The 17,570-nt window shown below is 45.4% G+C and overlaps 1 protein-coding gene across 1 annotated transcript; it reads left to right on the forward strand.

Annotated features, from left to right (window-relative positions):
* Positions 1-3,624: 3,624 nt before the first annotated feature.
* On the forward strand, positions 3,625-16,505 carry LOC118094590 (vomeronasal type-2 receptor 26-like). Its single transcript, XM_088655020.1, has 4 exons — positions 3,625-4,425; positions 6,888-7,115; positions 14,270-14,396; positions 15,607-16,505. The coding sequence occupies exons 1-4, from the start codon at positions 3,625-3,627 to the stop codon at positions 16,503-16,505; spliced, it is 2,055 nt and encodes a 684-aa protein (XP_088511146.1).
* The last annotated feature ends 1,065 nt before the right edge of the window (positions 16,506-17,570 follow it).

Below are 17,570 nucleotides of genomic sequence, written 5' to 3' on the forward strand. Positions count from 1 at the left end.
TTAGACGGCTTTTGAACCCAGGAAATTTTTTTCAAAAGTTGGGGGCCCGTCTTATACACCGGGTCCAAGAATCTGCAGTCACCACATACGGTGGGGGGAGCTCAAAAACGGTCGCATCCCCACTGTATGCAGTGAGCATATGAACGCAAAGAAGCGCGCTCGGGAGGGGGCTGCTCCCCGCCAGGGAGAATGGCTCCCTCATGGCTTTGTGACCTGGATCAGCGCAGAGATACAGTTTTGTGTATTTCATTGGTGTCAAGCTGCTGCCTCTTCTTTTTTTGTCAGCGCAAAGCAAAGGGATCTCTCCGTCTCTCTCTCTCTCCGCTCTCTCTTTCACTGCTGCTCAGCGTCTTTCGCTGGCTGTGTGAGCCTCCGATGTCTCTGCCCCTCTATCGCTATCCTCTCTATGGTTTCTCTCCCTCTCCCTGGCTTCTATTCCCCTTTTGCTCACTGAGCCAGCCTCGTTGTCTCTCTCTCCGCTCTCTGGCTTCTTTCCCCCTCTCAATAACTAAGCAAGCAAGCAAACAAACAAACCACCATTTCCCCGGCTGCAGACTTGAGTGCTGGAGAAGACAGCCTCCCCTCCCCGCCAAAAAAGGGCTGGAGTACATCCCAAATTCTATATTTTAACTTGAAAAGTAAGGGGTCGTCTTATACGCCCAGTCGCCTTATACGCCAGCATATACGGTAACTGTCAATTGGTAGAAGTAATGAGTGGGGTGTGAGGGAAAGACCAGAGAAAGCTGAGGTGAAAATGGACAAAGAAGGTATCAGTATTAAGCCAATGATCCCCAGTGTGTTAGTAATATCTTGTGGTGAAGATTAGAACAAGTGAGCTGGTGTCTATTTTAGGCTGTCCGGTTCTTACCAGAAGAATGTCATAAAAGCAGGTTTCTTTAATGAGCTCAACTGTCCAAGCAGCCAGAAATACAATTGGATGAACTTTGAGGTCAGAGACAGATTAGTTCAGCTGCTAGTTACAATTTGTGAGTGAATTGGGAAGAAGTGGTGGAATAGGGAATCTGGTCTGAGGTAAAAGCCTTCAGAGACTGGCGCCAGCAACAGCATCTCTGGAATCTTTAGAAAGTGTCATCAAGTGCATGTAGGACCCCAAAGCAAGTAAGCCAGTGTGGTGTAGTGCTTAAAAGCGGTAGGCTTGTAATCTGGGGAACCGGGTTCGCGTCTCCGCTCCTCCACATGCAGCTGCTGAGTGACCTTGGGCTAGTCACACTTCTCTGAAGTCTCTCAGCCCCACTCACCTCACAGAGTGTTTGTTGTGGGGGAGGAAGGGAATGGAGAATGTTAGCCGCTTTGAGACTCCTTTGGGTAGTGATAAAGCGGGGTATCAAATCCAAACTCCTCTTCATCAGTATTCCCTTATTGGAGAAAGGGAGGGAATTCAAATCAGTTCATATTTAAACATGCACCTACTAAAATCTGCCTAAAGAGATGTCGAAACACAGCTATCATTTGCCATTCACACTTCTCCAAATTTTGCAGTGCAGTTCTCCAGTCAAGGAATGTATCCAAAAATACATACACTGGGATAAAGTGTCCAAAAAAATGCATATATTAGTGAAAGTGGTATAGAAGTATACAAGTGGAATACAATGCACTCCTTTAGGGAAATTGTTTTGTAGATATGTCTATGTTAGAGCACAATTTGCATGGAAATGTTGAAGAATTGTCATGAGGTCCTGACCTGATTTTTTAAAAAGAAAATTGCATAGCATATCTCCCAAGTAGACAGCATAAAAATCTCGTTGCAGTGTTGTGCCAAAGAACTACCAGCATATTCTAGCCTTGGCCTTTGCTGTCAAGGAGATCAATGAGAACCCCAAAATCTTGCCTAATATCACATTGGGATTCCACATCTATGATAATTACTTCAATGAAAGGATGACCTACCGGGCTGCTCTGAACCTTCCCTCCACACTTATGCCCAACTACAAGTGCAACATCCAGAAACACCTGATGGCAGTTATTGGGGGACTGGACTTTGATACCTCCCTCCAAATGGCAAACATCTTGGGCATCTACAAGATCCCTCAGGTAAGGTACTGCCGGAGACTTCATACTTATTCAACATGATCTTTTCTATGCAGAAAGGTTTTGTACTGTAGAAAAATAGTTGTGACTGACAAAGGCGGGTGGCCCTGCCTTTCACAAAAAGTGTCTGGTATGCTTTTCACAATTTATTAAAATGTGTAGCATAAAATTGTCAGGTAATAATGAGCCATCAGCAACATTTAAATATCTCTGCTCTAGGTGGGCTTTCCTCTCCCCCCTTATTGAGCACACTGGCAATTTTCCTCTGCTGCAGGAATGAGTATTCCTGTATGTTCTATGCCTCCCCTAACCCCTCTAACTCGTCTGATGTCTCAAGAGCAGTGGATTATGTACTTGAGTCGGTTTCTATCTCAGGCAGCAGAACGTCTTTGACTGGGCTTGGCCTCACTCAGGGAGAAGGTGGCCCTTTATATAAACAAGTTCTTGAAAATTCAGGGCTTTTAGAGGCCAATACTAGGACTTTGAATTGAGATTGGAAGCAATCTGACAAAATCCTGGCAGCTGTCTTCTGTACCAGCTGAAGCTTTCTGCTGCTCCTCCCAATACAGGCTTAAAACATTTAATTCACCTGCAGGGGGTACTGTATAGACTTGTGGGTCCTCTCTGCAACCCACTGTGAATTGGGGTGCATATACAGAAAATATTTAAAGGGAACCACCAATAATCTTGTGGTGAATTTCTTTTGAATGAATGGGTGGCTGTCAAGTGCCAGAAAATAGCATTCTCCTATTCATTCTTACTCAATGGCAAATCATCACACCACTGAAAGGACTATAGAGCACCTGCAATGAATGGAGAAGATCCTGGGCTCACGCCCTGACATCTCTAGGTAGGTCATTGAATGTGTCTTTCCACTCAGTTTTAACAATGCTGAGGTAGATCGATCAATGTTCTGACGCAGTTGTAGATACCATGCTGTGTTCTGTATTTTCCTCCACTTTTCTGGCTGGAGAATGAACCAGCTGGCAGTCAATTTCCTGAAACAGGGGAGATTGTCCTGCTTCCATCTGAGGTATTTAGCTGTGAGATGCTTTCATTCCCAGCAGCAGCAGCAGCAGGAGGAGGAGGCAGCAGCCATAGTACGCGGGGAGAGCAAAGCACCATGCACTGAGAGCCTGAGCTACAAGCAAGATTTTTGTAGATCTCGGGATGCTTTCCAGACTGTCACTGTTTCAATTGCATATCAGCAAATTCAGGTTCTGCAATTAAATGTGATTCAGAATTTGTGAGCAAAACTACTCCCCACCCCACCCCAAATGATGGGAAAATGAACAGGAAATATGGGATAACATTTGCTTGATGCAACATTGTCTAAGCACCTCACAAGAAAATCATGATGCCAGCTTGTATTCATTATCCACAGAGGCTAAATGTGCCACTTCTCCCAGTTTTCTGGAGCCTGCCTCTCTGAGGAAACTGTCTGATGTTGCCTTCTGGATGAGCAGGCAATGAATACACATTTATGAATTCTGCCCCGTTATTTCCTTCTAGCTCACTTATGGCTCCTTTGCCCCAGAGGATGTTGGTCAGAGCCAATCCACTTCCTTCTACCGGATGGTGCCCAATGAAGCCCATCAGCACACTGGGATTGTTGAGTTGCTTCTTCACTTTGGTTGGACATGGGTTGGGTTGCTTGCTGGAGATAATGAGAGTGGAGAGAGATTTATCCAGGACCTGAAACCTCTGCTCTCCCAAAAAGGCATTTGTTTGGCCTTCTCTGAGAAAACCCCGAAAACCACATATTTGGCAGAGTTTTATGATGTGCAGTCTGACTTCATCCAAATCTATCAAGTTATTATGAAAAGTAAAGCAAAGGTTGTTGTTTTCTATGGGGAAACTAAGTCTATGATTGACTTGAGAGAAATAGTAGCACTTGGTGAATTGGAAAATGTGACCATGACACATGAGGGCAAGGTGTGGATTCTGACAGCACAGCTGGATTTCACAGCATTAACCTATCAAATGAGCTGGGATATGCAAGTCTTCCAGGGTTCTCTCTCCTTTGCGGTTCACTCAAATGTGGTACAAGGATTCAAAGCCTTTCTTCAGGTCCAAAATCCTTTTGAGGCAAATGGAAATGGCTTTCTCAAGGAGTTATGGGCACAAGTATTTCTCTGTTTATTTCCAAAGTCCAGTACAGAGGAGCAGGCCAGTGGAACCTGCACCGGAGATGAAAAGCTGGAAGATCTCCCTTCTTCTGGTTTTGAGATGAGCATAGGTGGCCACAGCTACAGTCTCTATAATGCTGCCTATGCCATAGCCCATGCTCTACATGCCATGTTTTTGTCCAGGACCAAATATAGGGGAGGGATGGAAGGAGGGATGCAGGAGCTTCAGAAGCTGCAGTCTTGGCAGGTAATTCCTTTCATGAGATACGTTTTATTTGACCTGGGCAGTGATATGTAGAATAGTACCCGGAAAATTTCTGAGCACTCAGTATAGGATCAGATTCTCCCCTTGTGTGCAGAGAAGGTGCTCATGAAGCAGGATTTGATCCTGCATGGTGATGTTCCTTCACAAGCAGCTTCTCTGCACACAAGAGGATGATATGATCATCCACTGAAAGAGGGCAACTTGCCCTTGGAATAAGACATCCAAGGTGGTTGTGTGGCCCCATCAGGGACCTGCTGGACTCAAGCTATCATGCCAAGAATGCCCTGTGCCTCCCAACTGCCCTGGGCCCCAGAGAAGTTTTGCACAGGTCTGCAAAGAGGAGAAAGGGGGAGTTGGGGAACAGCAAGTGCAGCACTCACAATGGTTGTCCCTGACCAGTAAACAACAAACAAGAGGACTTTAGCTCTCTCTCTCTCTCTCTCTCTCTCTCTCTCTCTCTCTCTCTCTCTCTCTCTTCTTGTTGCAAGGCATTTGGGCAAATTACCCTAGCAGGCATTTAACAGTGGCAAAACATGCAGCAAATAAAAGCATTTAAATATAGGCTGTATTATTTAATATAGGCTGTATATAGGCGGGCAGGTAGGGTCTCAGCCTGCGTACCAGATGGAGCTGATAGACAGCTGCCCTGGACACAGAATTAACCTGCGCCTCCATGGACAGCTGTGAGTCCAAAATGACTCCCAGGCTGCGCAACTGGTCCTTCAGGGGCACAGTTGCCCCATTCAGGACCAGGGAGTCCTCCACACCTGCCCGTCTCCTGTCCCCCACAAGCAGTACTTCTGTCTTGTCAGGATTCAACCTCAATCTGTTAGCCACCATCCATCCTCCAACCGTCTCCAGGCACTCACAGGACCTTCACCGCCTTCACTGGTTCTGATTTGAAAGAGAGGTAGAGCTGGGTGTCATCCGCATACTGATGAACACCCAGCCCAAACCCCCTGATGATCTCTCCCAGCGGCTGCATGTAGATGTTATAAAGCATGGGGGAGAGGACAGAACCCTGAGGCACCCCACAAGTGAGAGCCCAGGGGTCTGAACACTCACCCCCCCACCACCACTTTCTGAACATGGCCCAGGAGGAAGGAGCGGAGCAGGCCTGGCTCTAGGTGTAGTCCCGGTGGCGCGGGGCTGGCAGGGGGGGCGCTGCACGGCAAAGCTGCGCGAAAGCCATGCTGCGAGGGCAGGGGCACCGGAGCGATCTCCGCGCCTCAGCGCCAGGGCGCCCGACCTGCTTGAGATGGCCCTGGAGCGGAGCCACTGTATGACAGTGCCCCCAGCTCCCAACCTTCCCTTTCCAGTGAACCCCAAGATATCCCACTTTCCTAATACACAGGTTCAGTAAGTTATCAATTGGTTTACTTGCAATCTTCTTGTAAGGTTAGATTTGTGTATTTTCTGTACAGTCAGAAAAAAGTTGAACAGGCGGTATGACATAGTTTGGTTACCACATGGCAAAAGTTCCTAAACTGGATAAATCTTTGTGGCTGAAGGGAGCAGCTCAGAGCTCCACACACAGTGAATTCTGAGCAGAACCAAAGACTCTGGTGCCGCTTTCCTCACTAGGTGAGCAGAAGTGACATCCGCCAAGCCTGTCCGGACAGGCTTAATGCATTAATTAGACTCAAGCATGTTGGTTAAACATAAAATCAAATAACAAATAGCTTTATTGGCATCACAGTATAGAACATTTAAAATCTCTGGGATAATGAAAAGGACAAGTGTGAAGTTGTCGAAGGTCATAAGGTCACACTGTGATCATGTGCACTTATATATTCTGTTTCGCCCTGTCAGTTCCCTGAAGGGATGGTTCTTTAGGAACCCTTCGGGTAAGCATGCTGGTTACATGAGGCTGGTTACCCTACAATTCTCTTGTTGAGTTAAGATGCAAACAGTTGGATTTGAAAGCCATGGGTTGTCTCCCCCCCCCCCATTTCTTCTTGATCAGGAATTCATTGGGATTTCCCCCATGGGAAATAATGGAAGTCACCGGCTCACTAGGCAAATCCCTTCTGAACCATTTCTCAGGAACGGATTATGTTCGCGTAGCATGTATTGACAGCCTGGAGGCATCCTGAACAGGGGCGCAGTGTTGCTTGTTGGTGCCCAGGGCAGGTGCATGGATGCCAATTGTGGGTGGAGTGTGCTTGCCTACCCCCCCCCCTGGGTGGGCGTCCACACGCTGGGCAGGGGCAGGGCATTGAGGGTGCTTTTCACCTTGCACTCTCACCAAGGCCCCCCTCCCACCAGAGCCAGGCAGGGTGCAGGAATCTTTCTGGGGGCCTGGGGGCCTGGTTCACACACACCCACACACCAAGATTCTGCACCCGGGGCCGCAGCCCCTCTGCTCCCTGCCACTGATCCTGAGAGCTAGTAAGGAGAGAGATTTTCATTACTTCATAGTGACCATTTTTCTTTCAATGCAGCTCCATCCCTTTCTTAGGACTGTCTCCTTTAACAACTCTGCTGGAGAAACTGTATCTTTTAGTGAGAATGGAGAAGTAGATGCTGGCTTTGATATTACCAACGTGGTCACTTTTCCAAATAACTCCTTCATGAGAGTCAAGGTTGGAAGGGTAGGTGGGGAGGCTGCCACAGGCCAGCATTTCACCCTTGAGGACAACAGAATGGTGTGGCACAGAAGCTTTCACCAGGTGAGGCATAATTCCTACATCCATGAGATATTAGAAAATAGAATGCAGCCTTGTAATGAAGGCAGCCTTGTAATGGGAGGTTTTAAAGGTTTGATGTTTTGCTGTGCTACGTTTGAAGTTGCCCAGAGTTGCTGGGGTGACCCAGTCAGATGGGTGGGATACAAACAAACAAACATGGGCCAATTAGAGGAGGGCAGGAGGCATTGAGTCTGGAATTATCCGCCCTACCACCTTACTGTGTAGTCGTCCGACTGGAAGTTGAGCAGGCTAGAATGTGATAAGACCTCACTTGGGAATACTCTGTAACTGTATTTGGGGGCCGGGAGGAATTTCCCCCGCAGACTTACTGCCCCGTTTGTGGGTTTTCACCTGCCTCATATTGTCAGAACTTGACTGTTAAGGCACTGGGTGCGTATCTTTAAGATCTGTGTACCCCTTCATGGATCACTGCCTTGCCGTGCCGAAGGGGCTTAAATAACTTAGAGAAGTTATGTTTTGACCAAACGTGATCCACCTGGAGAAGGAATTGGCAAGCCACTCCAGTATCCCTGCCAAGAAAACTCTATGGACAAAGACAACAGGCATATAAAAGTTATGACGCTGGAAGATGAGCCCCTCAGGTCGGAAGGCGTCCAACATGCTACTGAGGAAGAGCGGAGGACAAGTACAAGTAGATTCAGAGCTGATGAAGCGGTTGGGCCAAAGCCAAAAGGTCGCTCAGTTGCGGATATGCCTGGAAGCGAAAGGAAAGTCTGATGCTGTAAAGAAAAATATTGCATAGGAACCTGGAATGTAAGAACCATGAACCCTGGTAAGCTGGATGTGGTGAAAAATGAGGTGGCAAGAATAAATATTGACATCCTGGGCATCAGTGAACTAAAATGGAAGGGAATGGGTGAATTCAGTTCGGGTGACTATCATATCTACTACTGTGGGCAAGAATCCCGTAGAAGAAATGGAGTGGCCCTCATAGTCAACAAAAGAGTGGCAAAAGCTATAATGGGATGCAATCTCAAAAATGACAGAATGATCTTGATACGAATCCAAGGCAGACCTTTTAACATCACAGTAATCCAAGTTTATGCACCAACTACCGGTGCTGAAGAAAGTGAAATTGACCAGTTCTATGAAGACTTACAACACCTTCTAGAAATGACACCAAAGAAGGATGTTCTTCTCATTACAGGGGATTGGAATGCTAAAGTAGGGAATCAAGAGATAAAAGGAACAACTGGCAAATTTGGCCTTGGAGTTCAAAATGAAGCAGGGCAAAGGCTAATAGAGTTCTGTCAAGAGAACAAGCTGGTCATCACAAACACTCTTTTCCAACAACACAAGAGACGACTCTACACATGGATATCACCAAATGGGCAGCATCGAAATCAGATTGATTATATTCTCTGCAGCCAAAGATGGAGAAGCTCTATACAGTCAGCAAAAACAAGACCTGGAGCTGACTGTAACTCAGATCATCAGCTTCTTATAGCAAAATTCCAGCTTAAACTGAAGAAAGTAGGAAAAACCACTGGGCCAGTAAGATACAATCTAAATCAAATCCCTTATGAATACACAGTGGAAGTGAGGAACAGGTTTAAGGATTTAGATTTGGTGGACAGAATGCCTGAAGAACTATGGATGGAGGCTCGTAACATTATACAGGAGGCAGCAACGAAAACCATCCCAAGGAAAAGGAAATGCAAGAAAGCAAAATGGCTGTCCAACGAGGCCTTACAAATAGCGGAGGAGAGGAGGCAAGCAAAATGCAAGGGAGATAGGGAAAGATACAGGAAACTGAATGCAGATTTCCAAAAAATAGCAAGGAGAGACAAGAGGGTCTTCTTAAATGAGCAATGCAAAGAAATAGAGGAAAACAATAGAATGGGGAAAACCAGAGATCTGTTCAAGAAAATTGGAGATATGAAAGGAACATTTCGTACAAAGATTACCATAATAAAGGACAAAAGTGGTAAGGACCTAACAGAAGCAGAAGACATCAAGAAGAGGTGGCAAGAATACACAGAGGAATCATACCAGAAAGATATGGAGGTCTCGTACACCTCAGGTAGTGTGGTTGCTGACCTTGAGCCAGACATCTTGGAGAGTGAAGTCAAATGGGCCTTAGAAAGCATTGCTAATAACAAGGCCAGTGGAAGTGATGATATTCCAGCTGAACTATTTAAAATTTTAAAAGATGATGCTGTTAAGGTGCTACACCCAATATGCCAGCAAGTTTGGAAAACTCAGCAATGGCCAGAGGATTGGAGAAGATCAGTCTACATCCCAATTCCAAAGAAGGGCAGTGCCAAAGAATACTCCAACTACCGCACAATTGCGCTCATTTCACACGCTAGCAAGGTTATGCTTAAAATTCTACAAGGCAGGCTTAGGCAGTATGTGGACCGAGAACTCCCAGAAGTGCAAGCTGAATTTCGAAGGGGCAGAGGAACAAGAGACCAAATAGCAAACATGCGCTGGATTATGGAGAAAGCTAGAGAGTTCCAGAAAAACGTCTACTTCTGCTTCATTGACTATGCAAAAGCCTTTGACTGTGTCGACCACAGCAAACTATGGCAGGTTCTTAAAGAAATGGGAGTGCCTGATCACCTCATCTGTCTCCTGAGAAATCTCTATGTGGGACAAGAAGCTACAGTTAGAACTGGATATGGAACAACTGATTGGTTCAAAATTGGGAAAGGAGTACGACAAGGTTGTATATTAAAAAAATTCCTTCAGTAGCACCTTAAAGACCAACTAAGTTTTTATTTTGGTATGAGCTTTCGTGTGCATGCACACTTCTTCAGATACAGTGAAATGGAAGTTTCCAGGCACTTATGTAGAGAAGGGGTGGGGAGGGGTGGGGATGGGGATGGGGAGGGGGGATCACTCAGAAGGGTGGTGGAAATGGGTGATTGACTGACTGATAGCTGTTGATGACCGCAAACGACTGCAAATGGTTTTGCATGAAAAAGCAAGGGTTGAGATGGCTGAAGATCGCTTATCATGTATAATGTGATAAGAACCCGATATCTCTGTTCAAACCAGGTCCCTCCATGGTTTTGAGCTTGGTGATAAGTTGCAATTCAGCAACTTCTCTTTCCAGTCTATTTCTGAAATTCTTTTGTAGTAAGACAGCTACTTTGAGATCTTGTATAGAATGTCCTGGGAGATTGAAGTGTTCTCCTACTGGTTTTTCTGTCTTCTGGTTCCTGATGTCAGATTTATGTCCATTTATCCTTTGGCGTAGGGTTTGGCCTGTTTGTCCAATATAGAGAGCTGAAGGGCACTGTTGGCATTTGATGGCATACACAATGTTAGAGGATGAGCAATTAAATAGTCCTGAGATGGTATGTTGGATGTTGTTGGGGCCAGTAATGGTGTTGTCTGGGTGTATGTGGCAGCAAAGTTGGCATCTGGGTTTATTGCAGGCTCTGGTACCAGTGTCCATGTTAAGTCTGGTGGTTGTATTAATGTGGGTGAGGAGTTGTTTAAGATTGGGTGGCTGTCTGTAGGCAATGAAAGGTCTTCCTCCCAGAGCTTGAGAAAGGGAGCGGTCATTGTCCAGGAGAGGCCAGGACGCCCCATCATCTCAGGTATTGGCACCATTACAGTGGGTGTTTCCGGCTATATGGACTCTGTTCTGAAACCATATGCTATCAGTGCTCCCAGCTACGTACGTGACACCACAGATTTTCTGAGGAAAATACAATATTTGAACAATCTTCCTAACAATACTATACTAGCCACTATGGATGTGGAATCTCTATATACCAACATCCCACACAATGATGGTTTACAAGCCATAAGGAACACCATTTCAGATAAAACTACAGCGGACTTTGCTACCAAACTCTGCCACTTTGTCCTTACCCACAACCACTTCAAATTTGGTGATGACCTGTTCCTCCAGATCAGCGGCACAGCCATGGGCACCCGCATGGCCCCACAGTATGCCAACATCTTCATGGCAGATTTAGAACAACGTTTCCTTAACTCCTACCCACTCAAACCTCTCCTGTACCTGCGATACATTGACGATATTTTTATTATCTGGACACATGGACAACAGACCCTGGAAACCTTCCACCAGACATTCAATGACTTTCACCCCACCATCAACCTAACAATGAACCAATCTATGCAAGAAATACATTTTTTGGACACTACTATAAAAATACAGGATGGACGTATAGACACCACCTTATACAGAAAACCAACTGACCGACAAACATATCTACATGCTTCTAGCTACCATCCCAAACATACCAAACAATCCATCGTATACAGCCAGGCCTTACGTTACAACCGCATCTGTTCCAACTCTACAGACAGAGAATCTCACCTAAGAGATCTACAGCAAACCTTTTTAGAACTAAAATATCCACCTGATGAAGTTAAACAACAGATCAACAGAGCCAGACAGATACCTAGAGAGAACCTGCTGCAAGACAGACCCAAAAAAGAAAATAACAGAACACCACTAGTCATCACATACAGCTCCCAAGCTAAAACAGTACAACGCATCATCAGAGATCTACAGCCTCTCCTGGACAATGACCGCTCCCTTTCTCAAGCTCTGGGAGGAAGACCTTTCATTGCCTACAGACAGCCACCCAATCTTAAACAACTCCTCACCCACATTAATACAACCACCAGACTTAACATGGACACTGGTACCAGAGCCTGCAATAAACCCAGATGCCAACTTTGCTGCCACATACACCCAGACAACACCATTACTGGCCCCAACAACATCCAACATACCATCTCAGGACTATTTAATTGCTCATCCTCTAACATTGTGTATGCCATCAAATGCCAACAGTGCCCTTCAGCTCTCTATATTGGACAAACAGGCCAAACCCTACGCCAAAGGATAAATGGACATAAATCTGACATCAGGAACCAGAAGACAGAAAAACCAGTAGGAGAACACTTCAATCTCCCAGGACATTCTATACAAGATCTCAAAGTAGCTGTCTTACTACAAAAGAATTTCAGAAATAGACTGGAAAGAGAAGTTGCTGAATTGCAACTTATCACCAAGCTCAAAACCATGGAGGGACCTGGTTTGAACAGAGATATCGGGTTCTTATCACATTATACATGATAAGCGATCTTCAGCCATCTCAACCCTTGCTTTTTCATGCAAAACCATTTGCAGTCGTTTGCGGTCATCAACAGCTATCAGTCAGTCAATCACCCATTTCCACCACCCTTCTGAGTGATCCCCCCTCCCCATCCCCATCCCCACCCCTCCCCACCCCTTCTCTACATAAGTGCCTGGAAACTTCCATTTCACTGTATCTGAAGAAGTGTGCATGCACACGAAAGCTCATACCAAAATAAAAACTTAGTTGGTCTTTAAGGTGCTACTGAAGGAATTTTTTTATTTTACTTCGATCCAGACCAACACGGCTACCTACCTGTAACCAGAACTAAGGTTGTATATTGTCTCCCTGCTTATTTAACTTATATGCAGAATTCATCATGCGAAAGGCTGGACTAGATGAATCCCAAGCCGGAATTAAGATTGCCGGAAGAAATATCAACAACCTCAGATATGCAGATGACACAACCTTGATGGCAGAAAGTGAGGAGGAATTAAAGAACCTTTTAATGAGGGTGAAAGAGGAGAGCGCAAAATATGGTCTGAAGCTCAACATCAAAAAAGCCAAGATCATGGCCACTGGTCCCATCACCTCCTGGCAAATAGAAGGGGAAGAAATGGAGGCAGTGAGAGATTTTACTTTCTTGGGTTCCTTGATCACTGCAGATGGTGACAGCAGTCACGAAATTAAAAGCCGCCTGCTTCTTGGGAGAAAAGCAATGACAAACCTAGACAGCATCTTAAAAAGCAGAGACATCACCTTGCCGACAAAGGTCCGTATAGTTAAAGCTATGGTTTTCCCAGTAGTGATGTATGGAAGTGAGAGCTGGACCATAAAGAAGGCTGATCGCCGAAGAATTGATGCTTTTGAATTATGGTGCTGGAGGAGACTCTTGAGAGTCCAATGGACTGCAAGAAGATCAAACCTATCAATTCTGAAGGAAATCAGCCCTGAGTGCTCCCTGGAAGGACAGATTGTGAAGCTGAGGCTCCAATACTTTGGCCACCTCATGAGAAGAGAAGAATCCTTGGAAAAGACCCTGATGTTGGGAAAGATGGAGGGCACCAGGAGAAGGGGACGACAGAGGACGAGATGGTTGGACAGTGTTCTCGAAGCTACGAACATGAGTTTGACCAAACTGCGGGAGGCAGTGGAAGACAGGAGTGCCTGGCGTGCTATGGTCCATGTCCAAGAGTCGAACACGACTAAACGACTAAACAACAACAACAACCTCGCTAAAGGGGTTGGGGAAGGGCTATTGCTCTCTGGGAGCCCATATGGGGGCTGATGGGCAACAACACCCCTTCATAGCTGCCAAGTTATCCCTTTTTTAAAGGGATTTTCCCTTATGCTGAATAGGCTTCCTGCGAGAAAAGGGAAAACTTGGCAGCTATGCACCCCTTCAGGGGGCAGCCCCGGAGGAAGTGTCACACTCAATTTATGTTGCAGGTGGGTGGGTGGGGGTGACCTCTTTTTCCACAGTCAACCCAACCAGTATTAACCAGTGGATGAGTTGCTTGATTTAGGAGGCAAACACAATTCCTTCACTAAAACAATAAAGTTGTGGCCTATTTCATCCCAATACCGATGTCCTGTGTCATTGGAGCATGCAAGCATTATTTTTTACAAGTGCTATGATAGGAAAATGGAGGATGGAACAGGTATTCCCTTATGAATGGAAAAAACGGGGGCAGGGCTAGTGAAGACTACCCCCATCCCCTTCCTAATTTGAACCCTCATGCAATTTTTCTGAATGCCTGAAGCGGGATCAAAGATGGTGAGTTTCTGCACTGTTTTCAAAAACCATGAATAGCAAACCATATTTTTCCGTCTATAAGACACCTCCATGTATAAGACGCCCCCAAATTCTGGACATTAATTGCTAAGGGAAAAATCTAGTCTTATACACTTAAAAATTAGGTAGGTAGTTTATCTTTGAGTTTGGAATAAGTAGTTTAGTATTTTCCTACTGAGCGGGGAAAGGAAGTCAAAAGTGCTACTAATTTCTGTGAGTTAAACTGTTTGTGTGTTCATTTAAATGGGCAGTTTCCACCCCTTTCTGTGTGTAACCCAAATTGCCCTCCTGGTTCCAGCAAGGAGAAGAAGGAGGGGGAGCCATTCTGCTGCTATGATTGTGCTCCATGTCCTCAAGGCAAGATTTCATCCCAGAAAGGTAGGTGACACAAGATATATACCAGGGGTAGGCAACCTAAGGCCCGTGGGCCAGATGCGGCCCAATCACCTTCTAAATCCGCCCCATGGTCGGTCCAGGAATCAGCATGTTTTTACATGAGTAGAATGTGTGCTTTTATTTAAAATGCATCTCTAGGTTATTTGTGAGGCATAGGAATTCGTTCATTCCCCCCCCCCCCAAAATACAGTCCGGCGACTGTATACATCAGGGGTCCCCAAACTAAGGCCCGGGGGCCAGATGCGGCCCAATCACCTTCTCAATCCGGCCCGTGGACGGTCCGGGAATCAGCATGTTTTTACTTGAGTAGAATGTGCCCTTTTATTTGAAATGCATCTCTGGGTTATTTGTGGGGCCTGCCTGGTGTTTTTACATGAGTAGAATGTGCCCTTTTATTTAAAATGCATCTCTGGGTTATTTGTGGGGCATAGGAATTCGTTCATATTTTTTTCCAAAATATAGTCCAGCCCCCCACAAGGTCTGAGGGACAGTCGACCGGCCCCCTGCTGAAAAAGTTTGCTGACCCCTGGTATACATACTGAGCGATGGTGGACCAGCCCGCGGCTAAAAAAGGTTGCTTACCCCTGAGATATACCGTACTTTTCAAACATAAGTCATTTTAGAAGTTGTGGGAAAGGATAAGTAAATACTTGGTAACATATTTTTTTGTCTGGAGAACTGCACTACAATTTTTTAGAACAGTACACATTTTTTGGGGGGGGGGGCAACTGTATTTTGGTTCATGTGTTGGTTCAAGGAGTGCAATTTGGATAACTTTCCCATTCAAATGTCAACAAAACTAAATATCTCTTTCATCCCTATTGGCAGACAGCCCCCATAAAGGAATATGGACATTGTCCTAAAAAGACAAGGTTTGTCACCCATGAAATAAATGGACTATTGATCTGACTGAGTATAATATGCCTTCCTTAATTCTTATTCTATGCCTTCCTTAATTCTTATTCTAAACAATTATAAGGATGATTTTTATCTGTAGTTGCCACTCTTGTCCATCTAAACTGCACCCCAAATAGCCTAACACAAAGTGGTGAGGTGGGGTTCTTAGCCATCACTTTGAATCTGGTTTATCTGGAAATATCTGTGATACTTTAACATTATGAGTTCCATACTTGCTGCATTAGTAGTTGCTCTCCAACACATCCAAAATCTGAATGTATTATTTTCTTTCCAGACATGGTTGACTGTGTTGCATGCCCTGAAGATCACTATCCAAACAGGGACCAATCGCAATGCATTCCAAAGACCATCAGCTTCCTGACTTTTAAAGAGCCTCTGGGGATGAGCTTAGCATTGTTTGCTCTTTCTCTCTCTCTCCTCACAGTGGTGGTCCTAGCCATCTTCATTAAACATCAGGACACACCTATTGTCAGAGCAAACAATCGGGACCTCACCTACACTCTCCTCACTTTCCTCCTGCTCTGCTTTCTCTGCCCATTGATCTTCCTTAGCCCTCCAGAAAGAGTGAGCTGCCTGCTCCGACAAATGGCTTTTGGCCTTGTTTTCACAGTAACTGTTTCTTGTATTCTGGCCAAAACTATCACGGTGGTTCTGGCCTTTGTGGCCACCAAACCAGGATCCAGGATTAGGAAGTGGGTAGGGAAAAGACTGGCAAACTCCATTGTGATTTCTTGTTCTTTTATTCAAGCTGGCATTTGCACTGTGTGGTTAGGAACCTCTCCCCCATTCCCTGATTCTAACATGCACTCTGTGATGAGAGAAATCATTTTAGGCTGTAACGAAGGGTCAGTTGCCCTGTTTTACTGTGTCCTGGGCTACATGGGCTTCCTGGCCATTGTCAGCTTTGTAGTGGCCTTTTTTGCCAGGAAACTGCCTGAGAGCTTCAATGAGGCCAAATTCATCACCTTCAGCATGTTCTTGTTTTGTAGTGTTTGGATCTCCTTTGTTCCGGTCTACCTGAGCACCAAGGGGAAATACATGGTGGCTGTGGAGATCTTCTCCATCTTGGCCTCCAGTGCTGGTTTACTGGGTTCCATCTTTTTCCCCAAATGCTACATCATTTTATTGAGGCCTGAGCTGAACAGCAAGGAGCAGTTAATAAAGAGGAAATAGCAAACATAATCTCTCTTTATTTACATCATACTGTGTTCTATCTCTTACCATTGTTATGTGCAATTCTTTTAAATATCCACTATTGGTATCTTTGCAACAAGTGTCTCTAATCTCTTTTCACCCTAATATTCATTTGGAATACTAAGAAGCTATCATGAGTACCACAAAATATTGATGCCTGACATGAGCCTTAGAGGGTAATTGATCATGAAGAGGACAAGGAAAAACAATATATTGAGAGGCAATTAAAAAACAAACAAACATGTCTTACTAGCTGACCCGGCCACGCGTTGCTGTGGTTCTTTCCTGTGATCCCACACACACCCTGTCCCGATCCATGACGTATCCTGCCCCTCCTCCCTCCACCCCGGCTCATCCCTGTGTTTCGGTAGGATACCCTTTCCTTTGTTGTCCCTGGGGAGTGTTGGCCCCTCCCCCATGTATCTCCATACCTTGGCCCCCACCCTTGGAGAAGGAACTGTTAGCTTCTAGGTTCTATTTCCCAGCGTGCACTTTTGTCTGAGCCTTCTGTTGTCCCTGGGGAGTGTTGTCCCCTCCCCCTGTATCTCCATACATTGGCCCCTGTGCATGCATCGAGAACATTTCTATATATTTAGATTAAGGATCAGGGGTGTTGATGTGCCCTGGGACGGAGAGAACTACTTAAAAAAATCCCGAAGGGGGGGTTTAAAAACAGGGCCACATTATCTACCTGGACCGGGCCCTGTAAGGGCCTGGCAACAGAAGGCGCGTTCTGAAGCACCCGAGTTGTTCAGTTCCATTAAAAAACCCAGGAAGTGGCAAGGGGAAGGTAGGGGATTGTAAATGGGGTGGGGTGTGTGCACTACAAATATCTGAGGACTTAAACTGGGGAGAGAAAGTGAATGGTTGTTTGTTTGTTTTAAAAAGAAGACACAGAGGCTTACAATCAGTTGTTTCTCCTAAAATAAGACATACCCATAAAATAAGCCATAGCAGGATTTCTAAGCATTTGTGCAATATAAGCCATACCCCAAAAATAAGACATAGTTATAGGCGCAGTTCTGGAGGACCCCAAGGAAGAGG

This window comes from Zootoca vivipara, chromosome 12, assembly GCF_965207765.1.
Source record: "Zootoca vivipara chromosome 12, rZooViv2.hap1.1, whole genome shotgun sequence".
Classification (NCBI taxonomy): domain Eukaryota; kingdom Metazoa; phylum Chordata; class Lepidosauria; order Squamata; family Lacertidae; genus Zootoca; species Zootoca vivipara.

Bases quoted from the DNA above. Each gene is read 5' to 3' on its own strand.
- LOC118094590 (XM_088655020.1), top strand. From the start codon at position 3,625: ATGGTGCCCAATGAAGCCCATCAGCACACTGGGATTGTTGAGTTGCTT. The intron at 4,426-6,887 runs GTAATTCCTTTC...CTTTCAATGCAG, and splicing joins AGAAGCTGCAGTCTTGGCAG to CTCCATCCCTTTCTTAGGAC. The intron at 7,116-14,269 runs GTGAGGCATAAT...TTAAATGGGCAG, and splicing joins GGCACAGAAGCTTTCACCAG to TTTCCACCCCTTTCTGTGTG.